Source organism: Rhinopithecus bieti, unplaced genomic scaffold (genome assembly GCF_001698545.2).
Source record: "Rhinopithecus bieti isolate Rb0 unplaced genomic scaffold, ASM169854v2 scaffold_42745, whole genome shotgun sequence".
Classification (NCBI taxonomy): domain Eukaryota; kingdom Metazoa; phylum Chordata; class Mammalia; order Primates; family Cercopithecidae; genus Rhinopithecus; species Rhinopithecus bieti.
The window spans coordinates 6,012,310-6,027,425 of NW_016819184.1; the positions used below are offsets into that span (position 1 = coordinate 6,012,310).

The 15,116-nt window shown below is 37.3% G+C and overlaps 1 protein-coding gene across 2 annotated transcripts in view; it reads left to right on the forward strand.

Annotated features, from left to right (window-relative positions):
* Window positions 1-15,116, forward strand: part of CPXM2 (carboxypeptidase X, M14 family member 2) — a 146,482-nt gene that overhangs the window by 80,496 nt on the left and 50,870 nt on the right. For both annotated transcript variants that reach the window (XM_017858729.1, XM_017858730.1), the window contains exons 5-6: window positions 13,109-13,193; window positions 14,170-14,320. In XM_017858729.1, coding sequence (XP_017714218.1) covers window positions 13,109-13,193; window positions 14,170-14,320 — 236 coding nt within the window. The remainder of the gene's footprint in view (window positions 1-13,108; window positions 13,194-14,169; window positions 14,321-15,116) is intronic.

The following is a 15,116-nucleotide window of genomic DNA, read 5'->3' on the forward strand; positions in this document are numbered from 1 at the left end:
CAATTAATCTCCTACTTTTAAAAACTACTCTTGTCACATATGTATTACATATGAAAAAATATTATTTTCGTGGTTCAGGCTTTATAAAAATGATTTTATACTGAATGTAGCTTTTGGAATTGTCTTTTTCCACTCCACATTATGCTTCACAGGATCATCCATGTTGTTACCTGTGGGTTTAGTTCATATATTTGTAATGCTATTTAACCTTGCGGGTATACCACAATTTATCTATTCTTCTTTGATGAAGATTAGATTGTCCTCTTTTTGATTTTTTATTGTTGCTATTGTCATTATTGCAATTTTCTCTTAAGAATAATGCTGCTATTAGCATTCTTGTATATGTCTCCTGGATTACATGTACAAAGCAGTCCCCATGATATATACATGGGAGTGTAATGCTGGGTTGGAAGGTATGCAAATGGTAGTTTAACAGGACAATGACATTTGCTTTCTAAAGTGGTTGTCATAGTCTTCTTTAAGGTTTTTATTGTGAAACATTTTCACCAACATTTGCCATTGCTATTCTTACTCTTCAGTATAAAAGGTGTAAAGCATTATCTTTCACTGTTGCCCTTAGAGAAACTTGCATTTCTCTAACCACTAACAGGGTTGAACTTCCTTTCCTATGTTTATTTGCCATTTGGTTACCTTTGCTGTGAAATATTTGTCATGTTTCTCCATTTACATTGTGTGCTTTTTCTTTGTCTCATTGATTTATAGAATTTTAAAAATATATTCTCAATATTAATCTTTTGTCAGCTACATGTGCTCAAAATAGATTCTCTCAGCTTAGAATTTCTTTTACTGCTTTCTTGATGATGTTTTTTGATCAGCAAAAGTTTTAAATTTTAATGTACTTCAGTTTATTTGTCTTTTATGATTTGACTGGTTGTTTTATATACAAATTTCTTCCATACTCTATGGTTATGAACTTATTCTTCTATTTGTTATTCAGGTTAAGTTTTAAGTTTCACTTCTCACATTTAAGTAGCTAATCCATTCAGAAATGATTTTGTGAAAAACATTAGGTATAAAGTCTGGTTTTAGTTTTTTTCTATATTAATATTCAGTTGCCTTGAGATCATTTATTTAATAGTTATTTTATTTAAAATTGATATGCTAGAGATCTCTTTCAGGTTTTATATATGCATGGGTCTGTTTCTGGGCTCTAAATTCTCTTACATTTATGAATTTGTCTATTCTTACACCATTATCACAGTGTCTTAAAGCTTTATAATAATAAGCTCCAATATCTTGATAGGACAATACTCTCTACTGTTTCTTTTTTTCATAAAGTATCTTGGCTATTTTGGGATTTATTCTTTCCTATACATTTTAGAATCAGTTTGTGAAGTTTCTTGAAAATGCAATTGAGATTTTTGGAAAGAATTGACACATTTCCACTATCTTCCTATCAATGAACATGATATAGATCCCCACTTAGGTATGTCTTAAAATGTTATTCAATAAAATGTTAAAGTTTCCTTCATAAATATCTTGCACATCTTTAATTTATTTGTAAGTGTAAGTACCTTATTTTTGGCTGCTGGTGTATAGAAATGTAATTAATGTTTTGTATATTGGCTTATGTCCAGTCATCTTGCTGAGCTCTCTTGTTAATTCTATTTTAGAAATGTTTTTACCTTTATGGATAATTACATAGTCAGTTTGATAACTGTTTTACGTATGCTTAAGAAATGAATATTACCTAACTTTTGTGTTCTGAGTTCTATGTATATTAATTACATAAAGGTTGTTATGTTATTAAAATCCTGTATATTTTGCTATTTTGTTGCCTTTTAAAACAATAATTGAGAGAGGTATGGTAATACTTTTCTATGCTGATGGATTTGTCAGTTTTTTACTTATACTGATTTTATTTTATTTTACTTTTGCTTATATTTTGGAGCTCCCGTATTAGGTGCATACAATCTAAAATTGTTATTTTATACTGGTGAACTGAATCTTTTATAATAATGTAATGACTGTCTTTATCTCTAATAATGCTTTTAGTCTTAAAGTACATTTTGTCTGTTATTATTATAGCTACCTAGTTTTCTTTTAGTATTTGCTTTTATGGATTGTTCTTCCATTAGTTTCAACTTTCTTATGTTTTGGGTCTGTCTCCTATAAACAATATATTTGTACTTTTTAATCCAATGTAATGATCTATTAACTAATCTATTTCTATTTGTGTGATAGTTTTATAATTTGATTTATTTCTGCTTTCTCTCTGTTATTCTTTTACTTTTCTTTTATATAATCTGAGTTTTCCCACCTTGCTTGGTTTTTCCATTAGGCTGATTTTGCATAACACACTCTATTATTTCAGTTTTTACTCTTGGAATTTTACCAGGTATACTGAGCAAATTTGAAATAAGTATGTTATTAATTTTTAATAAGTTAATACTTCCTTAACAATAATAAGATTCCTATGTGTCTCAAGTTCTTCATCTGTAAAATGTTAGATAATAATACCTACCTCATAGCATTGTAGTGATACTTAAATCAATTTATGTACATGTATGTGTGTATATGTATCTATATCTAATCTATATATGTATACATGTGAGTATGTCTGTATCTATTTACATAAGTATATTTATATCTATTTATATATCTTGGAGTGGGACCTGGCACATAATAAACACAAATTACTGCCTTTTCTATCTTCACTAAGTACTCATGCACTATGATTTAACTTTTGCAGTTTGAGGTGCAACAGCAAAACTAACATCAATTTCTTTTCTCTTCTTCACAATTTCACTGATAGAAGATTGGTTCTTACTATAGATCTTAGCAATCTTAGCATACCCTATTTTTTCTTCTTTCATTATTAAGTTGAGAACTTTCACCTTTTCATTTAAAGGAAACACTTTATGGCTTGTCTTTGGTATGTCTGAATTGCCAGCATCTCTACTTCTTGCACTTTGGGGCCATTCTTAAGTAAAATAAAGGTTACTTGAACACAAGCACTGCCATATCATGTCAGTTGATCTGATAACTGAGAAGACCACTAAGTGACTAATGGGCGGGAAGCCTATACAGCATGGATGTGCTAGGCAAAGGGGTGATTCACACCCTGGGCAGGATGGAGCGGGGTGGTATAGGACACCATGCTATTTCATCATGCTGCTCAAAATGATGCAGTTTAAAACATGAATTGTTCACTTCTGGAATTTTCCACTTAATATTTTCAGACTTAAAGTTACTACAGTCGGTAGAAAAGGAGACTATGGATGAGGGGGGACTACAGTATTTGTGAAGTGCTTCCCAAGGCGTCTGATGTGCTAGGTACTATATAAATCTTTGCTAAAGGAAAATTTTAAAATGTGATAATTACAAAATCAGAAGTTCTTTGAGACGTAGGTTTGTTGCTTTTTGTTTATGCTGCCTTTTCCTCATGGAGAATGTTTTCTTGTGTGTTTAATGATTTTTTAAAAGTTGTATAAATAGTTGTTCTTAATTCAGTAACTACTTAATTGTACCTGCTGAAACCTCCAAGAGCCTATGTTGAAGATTCTTTTCTTTTGAGGGGATTCGTGTGTGCTTCTATTGGGAACCAGTGGATACCGCTGTGCTGAGATCTTGTAGCCCCTTTTGAGAGTCCTGGAAAAGTCTCAAGTTCAACTTCCCTAGCTTTCGATGATTCTCAGGCTTAGTACTCTGATCCTAGCACTGTTAGATGCATTTTGCCTGGGGCTACCCTGGCTTTTGTGTTTGTGCATTACTCACTATCGTTTTTTTCACCTAACAACTGATTTTTGTTGTTGTTGTTTGCCCCATTGAAGAGTCTTTACTTGCTCACAAGCCCACTGATGGTTTTAAGCGTTTGTTTTGATGTCACCAGAAACTAGTTGTACACTAGTAGAAGGCCCTATAAGCAATTAATCTGTCTTTTTGTTGATGCTAGATATTCTTTGTTTTTAAATTAAACCATATTAGCATCATGTAGTAAAATGTCTAAATATAGTCCAACTTTTCTATTATGGTCTACCTCCTCTGTTTTTCTGATTTGAAGGAAAGCTGGATTGGAGGGCAATGTGGTAATATCATACAAAGGTATTTTGTTTTTAAATTTTTTAAGTGAGGGAGCTGGCTGCAGCTCATAGAAGCCTCTCCTCATTCCGCAGTCAAGAAATCTTTGACACAAACATTTCTTTATTTGGACTACATTGCTTGGAGTTCGTAACCTCCAGTTGGAGAGAATTAAATGTCAAGGTGGTTTTGTGATGTGGAATAGTCTATTTGAGGGAAATGGAAAAAAAGCCACAACAGTGCCATGGTTTTTAAACTTTCCCTGAAGATTAGAAGACTAGGAAGCAATGACATTATAGCTTCAGTCTTCTGAGGCTCTTTAATGACAATGAATTTGCCTGTCACAAAAGAATAACATAATCAGCTTTTATGTTAGATCAGGACTGTCTTTATCACGAAACTTCTCTGCCTCCTTTTCCTTCTAAGCCATGCAGACTTCCTCTGCCCTCCCACAACTTGCTGTGCTTGTCTCATCACAGCACTTGATCACGCTCTCTTGAAATTTCCAGATTAATTCCTTGTCTTCATCATCAACCTGTAAAAAGCTTGAGTAAAGGGATGTTGTATAACTTAACGTTGTATTCCCGGAAGCTAGTAACTGCAGGGAGAGGAGCAGGATTTACCACACATCCCATAATGCTTTAACCTTTTCATGTAGGTAGAGCTTTAAGACACAATTCAGTCCTGCCACAACATCATAATGATTGGCAAGTATCTCTTCTATCACCCTGGATTACCAACCTTCATTATTTTAATGGAGATTTAATTAATTATTAATTTCTTTATGGTAGTGACGGAACATTTCCATTACAAGGGCGCAAAGGGGTAAGTGTGAAGATCCACTCCCTGGAAGTGTTTGGAGGGAGCAGCTGAATTATGTCCCAGTTCAACTTTAATAGTAATCCTATGTGTTGGTATGGCATCTGGCAGTGTATAATTTCTTTGTTCTTATTAATAGCTCATATTTATGGAACAGTTACTATGTGCCAGGTACTGTGCTCAGACTACTTGCATTACCCCATTCAATCCCTACTCACTATACAAAGAGGTAGAGTTGTTACCTTATCTTACAGCTGGGGCTCAGTAGACACACTGCTGTCACATGGGTTGCAGCTAGTAAGTGGCAGAACTAGAATTTCAGTTTGGTCTTTGATATGGTTTGGCTCTGTGTCCCCACCCAAATCTCATCTTGAATTGTAATCCCTACATGTAGGGGAGGGATGTGGTGGGAGGTGACTGGATCAGGGGGGCAGTTTCCCCCATGCTGTTCTCATGATAGTGAGTTGTCATGAAATATGATGGTTTTACAAGTGACAGTTTGTCCTGCGCGCGCTCTCTCTCTCCTGCTGCCGTGTAAGACGGGCTTTGTTCCTCTTTGCCTTCCACCATGATTGTAAGTTTCTTGAGGCCTCACCAGCCATGCAGAACTGTGAGTCAATTAAACATCTTTCCTTTAAAAATTACCTAGTCTCGGGTAGGATCTTTATAGCAATGTGAGAATGGACTAATACAGCCTTCTTAATATCAAAGCCTGGGGCATTAACCAGTATACTATAACATCTCTCAATTCATGCATTAATATATACTGTCCTTGTAGATAGCTTTATTATTTTCAAAAGGCTAGGTAGCTTGCCAAGCATATGTAGTTAGTAAACAACAAAGCTGGATTCAAGCTAAAATGGCTGACACTCATTTTTCTACTCATACTCTTATTGCATGTTTACTCAATGCCACAACAGTAGTTTCAACATGTGTGTGTTTATATAGAAAAACAATGCCTCACAAGCTAATAACATCAAAATTTTAAAATGCTGAAAGAAAATAAACGTCAATCTAGAATTCCCAACAAAATATCATTCAAAATGATGAAATGAAGAAGCCATGTTCAGACAACAAAAACTGAAATAGTATACTATCAGCATACTTGGTTTAAAAGAAATAGCAAAGGTGCTCTTCAAGCAGAAAGAAAATGATCTCAGGTGGAAACGTGGAAATGCAAAATGAATGAAGAGTACCAGAAAGGGTAAATGGGTTGGTTTATAAACATTAACTACACAAAACAATAGTAGGAATATTTTATAAAATTTAAAATACATATGGAATTGAAAATGAATTCCAAAATAATGCAAAAGCTGGAGGGGTAAATGGACTTGAAGTGTTGTGGAGTTCTAGCATTACCATGTGTGTAGTAGAAATGATCATTTGAATAAGATTGTAGTAATCAAGGATGCATATTGTAATCTTAAGAGAATTATGAAAAGAATATTGTGAGTATATAACTAATAAGTTAATAGAGAAAAACTAGAATCATCAAAATCTGATTATTTTGTGATTTTTTTCAATCTTAATATTGGCAGTGATCAATTTTGAATGATCAAAGTTATTTGTATGGAACATTGCATCCAACAATTACAGAGCCAATGTTCTTTTCAAGTCCACATAGAACATTTGACAAAATTGACCATATACTGAGCCATAAATGAAACCTCGAGAGAAACCAAAGGGCTGACAAAATTTAAAGTATGTTCTCTGTCCACCATGGAATTAAACTAGAAATCAATAATAAAAAAGTAACTGGAAAATATCTAGTACCTAGACAGTAAACAATACACTTCCAAATAGTTCATAATCAAAGAATAAATCACAATAAGAATTAATATTTTGAACTAAATGACAAAGAATATATGACCTATCGAAATTTATGACATGAAACTAAAGAGTGCTCAGAGGGAACGTCATAACCTGAAATGCTATATTAGAAAAGAAGAAAACCTGACAATCAGTGACCTCAAGAAGCTAAATAAAAAGAATTGTAAATCAAACTTAAAGAATGTATCAGGAAGGAAATAAGTCATTTAAAAATTTATAATTTATAATATTTATAACAGATTTAATATTTTTGAATGTGGACATGATACAGAGCTGAAGTCACTGTGTTACAACCTAAAGACAACACATATGAAAATGAAAACATCTTGATGTTTTTTAGAACTCTGAGACAATATGAAGAATGAAAGCATACGGATGTCCTCTTAGAAATCTGAGATGACAAGTATGTAAAATGAATGTGTCATAAGTCCTCTTGCAACATCCGTGTAGAACTTGGAGATAATGAGTATGAAAAACGAATTCTTACACAGTCGACTAGCTGAATAAGTATCAGCAGCATCAAACATCCAGACTCTGTTGTTATGTGAAAAAGAATGAACTCATACTTGATTAAAATAAAAACAAACAAAAAAAGAAAAAAAGTAGAAAAAGTCCTACAGGAAGCATCTTACTCAGTGGTGAAATATAGAAACCTTCCCTTGGGTCTCACGAATGAAATTGGGATGTCTGTTATTCACTTTTTTCAGCATTGGACTGAACATCTTAGCCAGTATAATAAGGCAAGAAGAAGAAATAGAGGACCTAATGACTGGAAATAAAGAATCAGAACTGTCATTGTGATAGCATCATATTCATAAAAACATCCAAAGAAGCCCACAAACTATTAGACCTAATTAATAAATTAGCAAGGTAGCTGGGTACAAAGTCAACATACAAAAAGCATCTATGTGTCTACATATCAGCAACAAATGAGGAAGTAAAATTTAAAGTGGTATCACGTAAAATCATTTAAAAAATCAGCTACCCAGGAATAAAGCTAGCAAAAGATAAATAAAAGAAGACCTAAATAAAGAGGATCATATACCATGTTTATAGATCGGAAGATTTAATATTGTAAAGAGGTCAGTTCCCCCAAAATTGGTGTATATATTCAACATAAACCCAATTAAAATCCAGCGGCTTTGTTTTAGAAATTGACAAGCTGAATTTAAAATGCATATAGGACTGCAAAGATCTAAGAATAGTGAAGGCAACTTTGAAAAGCAAAAACAAAGTGAGAAAACATATTAATGTTATTAATATTCTAATATTAATTAACATTAGATAAGACAGATTTAGGATAGGATAAGAAATAGACCAACAGAACAGAGTAGAGCATCCAGAAATATACCTAGACATATACAGTCACATGATTTATAGCAAATTGCCACTCTGGTGCAATAGGAAAATAACCATGTAAATGGTTCTAGGTCAGCTGGAAGCCCATATAGAAAACCATGTATCTTGGGCTGGGTGCGGTGGTTCATGCCTGTAAATCCCAACACTTTGGGAGGCTGAGGCAGGCAGATCACGAGGTCAGGACATCAAGACCATCCTGGCAAACATGGTGAAACCCACTCTCTACTAAAAATAAAAAAAATTAGCTGGGCATGGTGGCACTCGCCTGTAGTCCCAGCTACTCAGGAGGCTGAGGCAGGAGAATCGCTTGAACCCAGGAGGCAGAGGTTGCAGTGAGCCAAGATCGCACCACTGCACTCCAGCCTGAGTGACAGAGACTCTGTCTCAAAAAAACAAACAAAAACAAAAGAAAACCATGTATCTTGACCCCTCATACTATACGATAATCAACTCCAAATGGATTGCAGATCTTAAATGTGAAAGGTAAAGCAATAAAGTGTTTTAGAAGAAAACATCAGTTAATATCTTTATCATCTTGGAGTAGGCAAAAATTTATTGAAAAGAACAAAAATACTGAAAGCAATAAAGAAAAAAATGGCTAAGATTGGATTATATTAAGAATTTTTTTTCATCAAAAGACACCATAGGCTGGGCGTGTTGGCAAACACCTGTAATCCCAGCATTTTGGGAGGCCAAGATGGGTAGATCACTTGAGCCCAGGAGTTTGAGACAAGCCTGGGCAACATGGCAAAACCCCATCTCTCCAAAAAAAAAATATATATATATATACAAAGATTAGCTGGATGTGGTGGTGCATGTCTGTAGTCTCAGCTGCTTGAGAGACTCTGAAGTGGGTGGATTGCTTGAGCCTGGGAGGCTCCAGTCTGGATGACAGAGCAATACCCTGTCTCAAAAAAAAAAAAGAAAGAAAGAAAGATACTACAAAGAGGATTAAAAGGAAGACAAATTGGGGGAGATATTTGCAATATACGTATATATTATTCAACTCATATCTAGAATGTATAAAGAGCTCTATAAATCAATGTGAGAAAGACAGACAACCTAATTGAAACAGGGAGAAAACTTGAGTAGGCGCTTCTCAAAAGATGGTATTCAAATACCCAATGAACACACAAAATATTGAACTTCATTAGTCACCAAGCAAATTAAAATAAATCAACAATGAGATAAAAGGATACATCCATCAAGAATGGCTAAAATAAAAAAGGAAGATACTATCGAGTGTCAATAAGAGCATGGAACAACCAGACTTTTGTTTATTGCTGGTCTGAGTACAAATAGGTATAATTAATTTGGAAAATACTGCAGCTGAACATAGGTATATGAACATACATCTACCCTCTGACCCTATGACCTAGCAATTCCACTCCTGATTATACACTAAACAGAATTTTTATATAAATTCACTGAAAGATACATGCAAGAATGTTCACAGAAGCACTCTTCCTAATAATCTAAACTGGAAACTACTCAAATCGCGGTTAGCAATAAAATGGATAAAAAAAATTATGGTGTCTGTTCTCAGAGCAGAGTAGTAGAAAGCAGTGAGAATGAATAAAGCATAATTATAAGCAATGATAAGAATTGTCAAAGGTGAAACTAGGCCTGAAACAAAATGAACAAAGGCGTCATAAACCTATGACAAGAGGACCCATCTGTGATTCAAAGGTGGTAGAAAGGGGAGTTCGTTTTCTAAACAGGGAAAAAACGAGGACAGCCTCTGATTGGCACGCATTCTATTATGGTGGAATTTTTGGAAGCAGAGACTTTCTAATTGGTCTTCAGGTACTTTGACCACCCTTGGTGAACTTCAAGAGGGGTAGCTCCTTGCTGCCTGGCAGAGGAAGCTCCACTCCTATCAAATGGCCTAAAAGTCCACCATGCCCTGGCCTCTGCTCCCCTGTCCCTTACTCTGCTCTCCTGGGGCACCAGCATCCTTTCTGTCCTCCAAGTGCCATGGGCCCTCCTTTCTCCATCTGTGAGATGCTTATACTTCAGTGGGAGAGAATGACAGTATCAGGTAATTCCAGAAAGGAGTATGAAATTACAAACTGAATTAAACTATGAAAGAAAGCATACAAGAAAAGAAAGTGGCTAGATTGAAGGGTTAGGACTAGCTTTTTTATTTGGTTTGGGGTCTGAATAATTTAAAGGCAGACAGAAGAGGAGAGAAGAGGAGGAGTTCAGACAGATGCAGCAGTATGTGCAAAGGCCCTGGGGCAAGAGGGAGTATAAACAGTATCAGGAATTGAAAGAAAGAACACAGAGAATACAAGGCAAGCAAGGGTCCAGTAGAGTGTGATGAGGATTTTGTGAATACTAAGATAGCACAGTGCTTAATATGAGAATACTTAAAATAAGAGCTATTTTAAGCAGGGATGACATGATAATATTTCATTAGAAAAGTAAGCTCTTGCCTGCAAGATAGGTGGGGGAGCAATTTAGATGCCAGGGGGCCTGAGAGAGTGAACTGGGCTGGTGGCAGGGGAGGTGGAGAGAGTTGGATACATTCTTGAAAAATGTGGGAGTTAAAATTGACAGACGTTGGTGATGGATTCAATATAGGGGAGTGTATCAGTCTGTTTTCATACTGCTATGGAGAAATATCCGAGACTAGGTAACTTATGAAGAAAAAGACACTTAATGGACTCACAGTTCCACATGGCTGGGGAGGCCTCACAATCATGGTGGAAAGCAAAAGAGAAGCAGTCATGTCTTACATGGCTGCAGGCAAGAGAGCATGTGCAGGGAAACTGCCCTTTACAAAACCATCAGATCTTGTGAGACTTATTCACTATCATGAGAATAAGATGGGAAGAACCTGTCCTCATGATTTAATTACCTCCCACCCCATCCCTCCCACAACACTTGGGGATTATGGGAGCTACAATTCAACATGAAATTTGGGTGAGGACACAGGCAAACCATATCAGGGAGGAAGGGAAGGTGGGACACCCAGGCTAACACTGGGATTTTGGCTTCTGTGGGTGGATGGCAGTACCTTTCCTGGGGCAGGGCCTGTGGTGGACTGCTACGTCACAGTGTAGAGCAGAAGATGTGAATCAGTTCGTTTAAAGCAAGTTAAATTTGAGATGTCGCAGGGACGTTAAGTGGAGGGGTCAACTAGGCAAGAAGATATGATGTAGCTTTGCAGTTCAGAAGACAGTTCTGAGCCACAGAAACAATTATGATTCAACCGTAAGTAGGGGATTAGTATTCTTTTTTTTTTCTTTATTTTCTTAGTTTGAATTTGAGAAATTATGACTTGGCTTTTATTTCCTTTTTTTCCCCGTCCTCTCCTTTTCGTTGGAGAACTTCTTTTTCTTTTTCTCTCTACTCCCCTCTTATTGTCTTGTGCTTCTCTTGACTGAGGGGTTTCCTACATTCATCACCTCTGTCTTGGCAGAATACAGCTCCCGCCTCTGTTGTCTGTCTTGCTGTATCACCCTTGGGCCTTATCAGCTGAAAAACAGACAGCAAAGGGAATGGCAGCTACAAGTCATTTGGAAATTATTTGTATGCAGGGAAACAGGTTGCTATTTTGGGTGTGGATAATTTTCCAGGGCAAAGGAAGGAGCTGTTACTGAGGTGCTTTTCTTGTTAAGGCAATGCTAGTGTATCTCCCGCCGCAGCCCTGAGCAATGCTAGTGTATCTCCCTCCGCAGCCCTGGGCTCACAGTGGTGGCTATCAGAGGAGGAATGTGATGTGTGATCGATTCTGGCTTCTAACAGGTATTCAGACAGAGCTGGTGGGGAGGCGAGAGGAGAAGAAGAGAAGGTGTGAGGTGAGGGTTTGTTTCCAAGCATGTATAAAAGCACCTAAGAATCATTTTCGTGACAAGTCAGTCGGATGAACCAGAATGCATAGAACCAGCTGTTCTTTTGAAATAAACTCTACCGGGCAGTATAAATTCAGACAGGAAACTCAAAACCTTATTTGGATAGATCTCAATCCTGAGGGCAAGTAGGCAAGTAGGAAAAAGATTCCAAATACTTTAATGGGCAGAATTTTCAAAAAAACAAAAAATCTGATAAATTGCTGCTTAGTTCCAGTATTTACAAAATTAAAGGGGGGTAGGTACTCAGGAAGACTTTCCTATATTGTTCAACAACTAACATTATAAAAAACTGAGGCAGTGAGAAAAAAAGGTATAGGTCGCTTTTCTTGCCAAGGCTATCAGGTTGACCTCCACTCTGGAAAGTCAAATTATGTCGATTTTATCCCCAGAAATTTCTGTGCAGTGCGGTGTGATGATGGGGGTACGGCTTTGGGTCCAGCCATCACTGGATTCTTCCTGGGGTGGGGATTGTCTGTGTGGCTGTGACAGCCAAGGAGAAACCCAGTATCTCTTAGAGACTTAACATTTTATTTTTGTGATGGGTAAAATCTCATTTGTTACATTCCCAAATCAGCTTCCCAACCAAAAAATTTTTTTTTATTATTATTATACTTTAAGTTCTAGGGTACATGTGCATAACGTGCAGGTTTGTTACATATATATTCTTGTGCCATGTTGGTGTGCTGCACCCATCAACTCGTCAGCACCCATCAATTCGTCATTTATATCAGGTATAACTCCCAATGCAATCCCCCCCCCTCCCCCCTCCAACCAAAATTTTTAGACCAGTTTGCAATCTTTACTGAGATTATTTTTCCATTAAGTTTCTTGGGTGTGATGTAGGTGTTCAATGCAAAAAGATAGATACCCATTTGTATATCTTTATGTGTGTGATCAACGGTTAGTGATGACTAGGGGCTAGGCCGTGTTCTAAGTGATTAAAGGGCATTAAACTAAGGCTTACATTAATTCTTTAAGGTTGATGCTTTTATGATTCCCATATTATGGATGAATAAATAGCAGCATAGATGGGTCAGTTAGTTACCTGGCTGAGGTCACAGAGCTGTAAATGTCCTGGAACCAGGGTTTGACCCAGTGCTGTCTGCCTCTGGCACCTGCTCTCCTCACCTCTAAACCTCTTCATGGAAAAATAAACATTTTAAAGTGTGTAGTCCTGATGATGTTTTATTTTCTCGTAGGAGTGACTGGGTGACATCGTATAAGGTCATGGTGAGCAATGACAGCCACATGTGGGTCACTGTTAAGAATGGATCTGGAGACATGGTGAGTCTCATCCTCCATCTAACCATGCCTTTGGTGCCTGGCTGGGTGGAGTTTTGCAAAGAGAGGCAATGTATGATCAATTCTTTGGAGATTTGTGGATTCTGTGTCAACTCAAACCTACCACGAGGGTCTGATGGACAGAGACCCCTTCCCATGCCCTGAAGCCCAGCAGCAAGTGACACACATTTAGAGCTAATGTAAAATTCAGCCTTTGTTTACTCCTATCAGGGAACTGCAGGGATACAGCCTCTTATGTAATTTGCAAGGTAGCCCTGGAAGTTGCATGCATGGGGTATGCTGGGGCCTCTTGCAGCTCTTCTTAATAGTTTCCTAACTTCATTTTGTGACCTTGGCCTGTCAGTTCCATGATTAGCTCCAGCTTAGTCCTGATCCTGTCACTCTCTTCCTCAGATTCTCAAGTGTGTATTCCTAGCATGGTATCCAATATCTTACCCAGTCTGACTAGTCCGACTGTGGCCTCCTTTTTCAATCTTCTTTCTCATTCTTACCCCCTACACACAGTCCTGTGTCCTTGTACAAGTGAACCAGCTTCTCTTCTGCCTAGGAATCCAATATTTAGACTTCTGCACTCATTGTTCATTTTCTCTGGATACCCTCTCATCCCTACAGATCTAAATAGCTTTCCTTCAGTGCCAATTCAAACAGCCCATTTTCCCCAAAACTTTGCCTGGTCCTCTCCATCTTCTGAAATCCCAAAGCTCTCTAGCTGTCCCTTTGCCATGACACCAATAGATTTTTCCTATAATATATAATTACCCCCTCCCCGCATACCAAGTAGATGGAGACTTCCTGCGGGCAGGGTCCAGGCCTGATTCATTTCTTTTTTTCTCTTCAGTGCCTAGCACACATTAGGTTTTCCTCAATAAGGTCTTGTTGAATGAGTGAATTCTGACTCTTTTATCTCTTGGTAATTAAGCACTAAAAGATTTTCTTTTTCTTCCTTGAGCATAAATAGATATTTGAAGGAAACAGTGAGAAGGAGATCCCTGTTCTCAACGAGCTGCCCGTCCCCATGGTAGCCCGCTACATCCGCATAAACCCACAGTCCTGGTTTGATAATGGTAGCATCTGCATGAGAATGGAGATCCTGGGCTGCCCTCTGCCAGGTGAGTTCAACCTCCCCCTCCCGTGCTTCCTGAAGGGTGGGAGTACTGATGGAAAACAGATGCCCAGCCAAGGCAAATAAAAATAAACTAATCAGTCCAGGCACAGTAGCTCACGCCTGTAATCCCAGCATTTGGGGAGGCTAAAGAGGAAGGATCACTTGAGGCTGGAAGTTCAAGACCAGCCTGGGCCACAAAGGGAGACCCTGTCTCCACAAAAATAAAAATAAATAAATAATAAAATTTAAAAATTACCCAGGCATGGTGGAGTGAGCCTATATTCCCTACTACTTGGGAGGCTGAGGCAGGAGGATTGCTTGAGCCTAGGAGTTCGAAGCTGCAGTGAGCTGAAATCGCACCATTGCACTCCAGCCTGGGTAATGGAGTGAGACCCTGTCTCAAAAAAATAAAAAGATAAAAAGTAATAATACACGAAGCAATTGTTTTCTTGTGTAAAAAAAATACATGTCTGTTGTAGAATATTTAGAAAACATAGGTGAACCAAAAAGAAAATAAATAAAAATTTCCTATAAGCCCGCTGGGAAGCACAGTGAACAATGGGGCTACTGAAGCCCCTTGCCAAGTGCAGTTTTACCTACTGTGATTTTAAGACGATACCTACCACTAAGAAGTGAGCAAAAAAAAAAAAAAATTATGTAGAAATTTGGGAGAACACATTTATTTGTCATTGGCAAATCCCATGACACTGGGTAGTGGCGGTGAGGTAAGGAGGTGGTAGAAGTTCATTCTAAACCATTGACATAGTCTTTTTCTGATGGAGTAACTGCTCTTGGAAGCC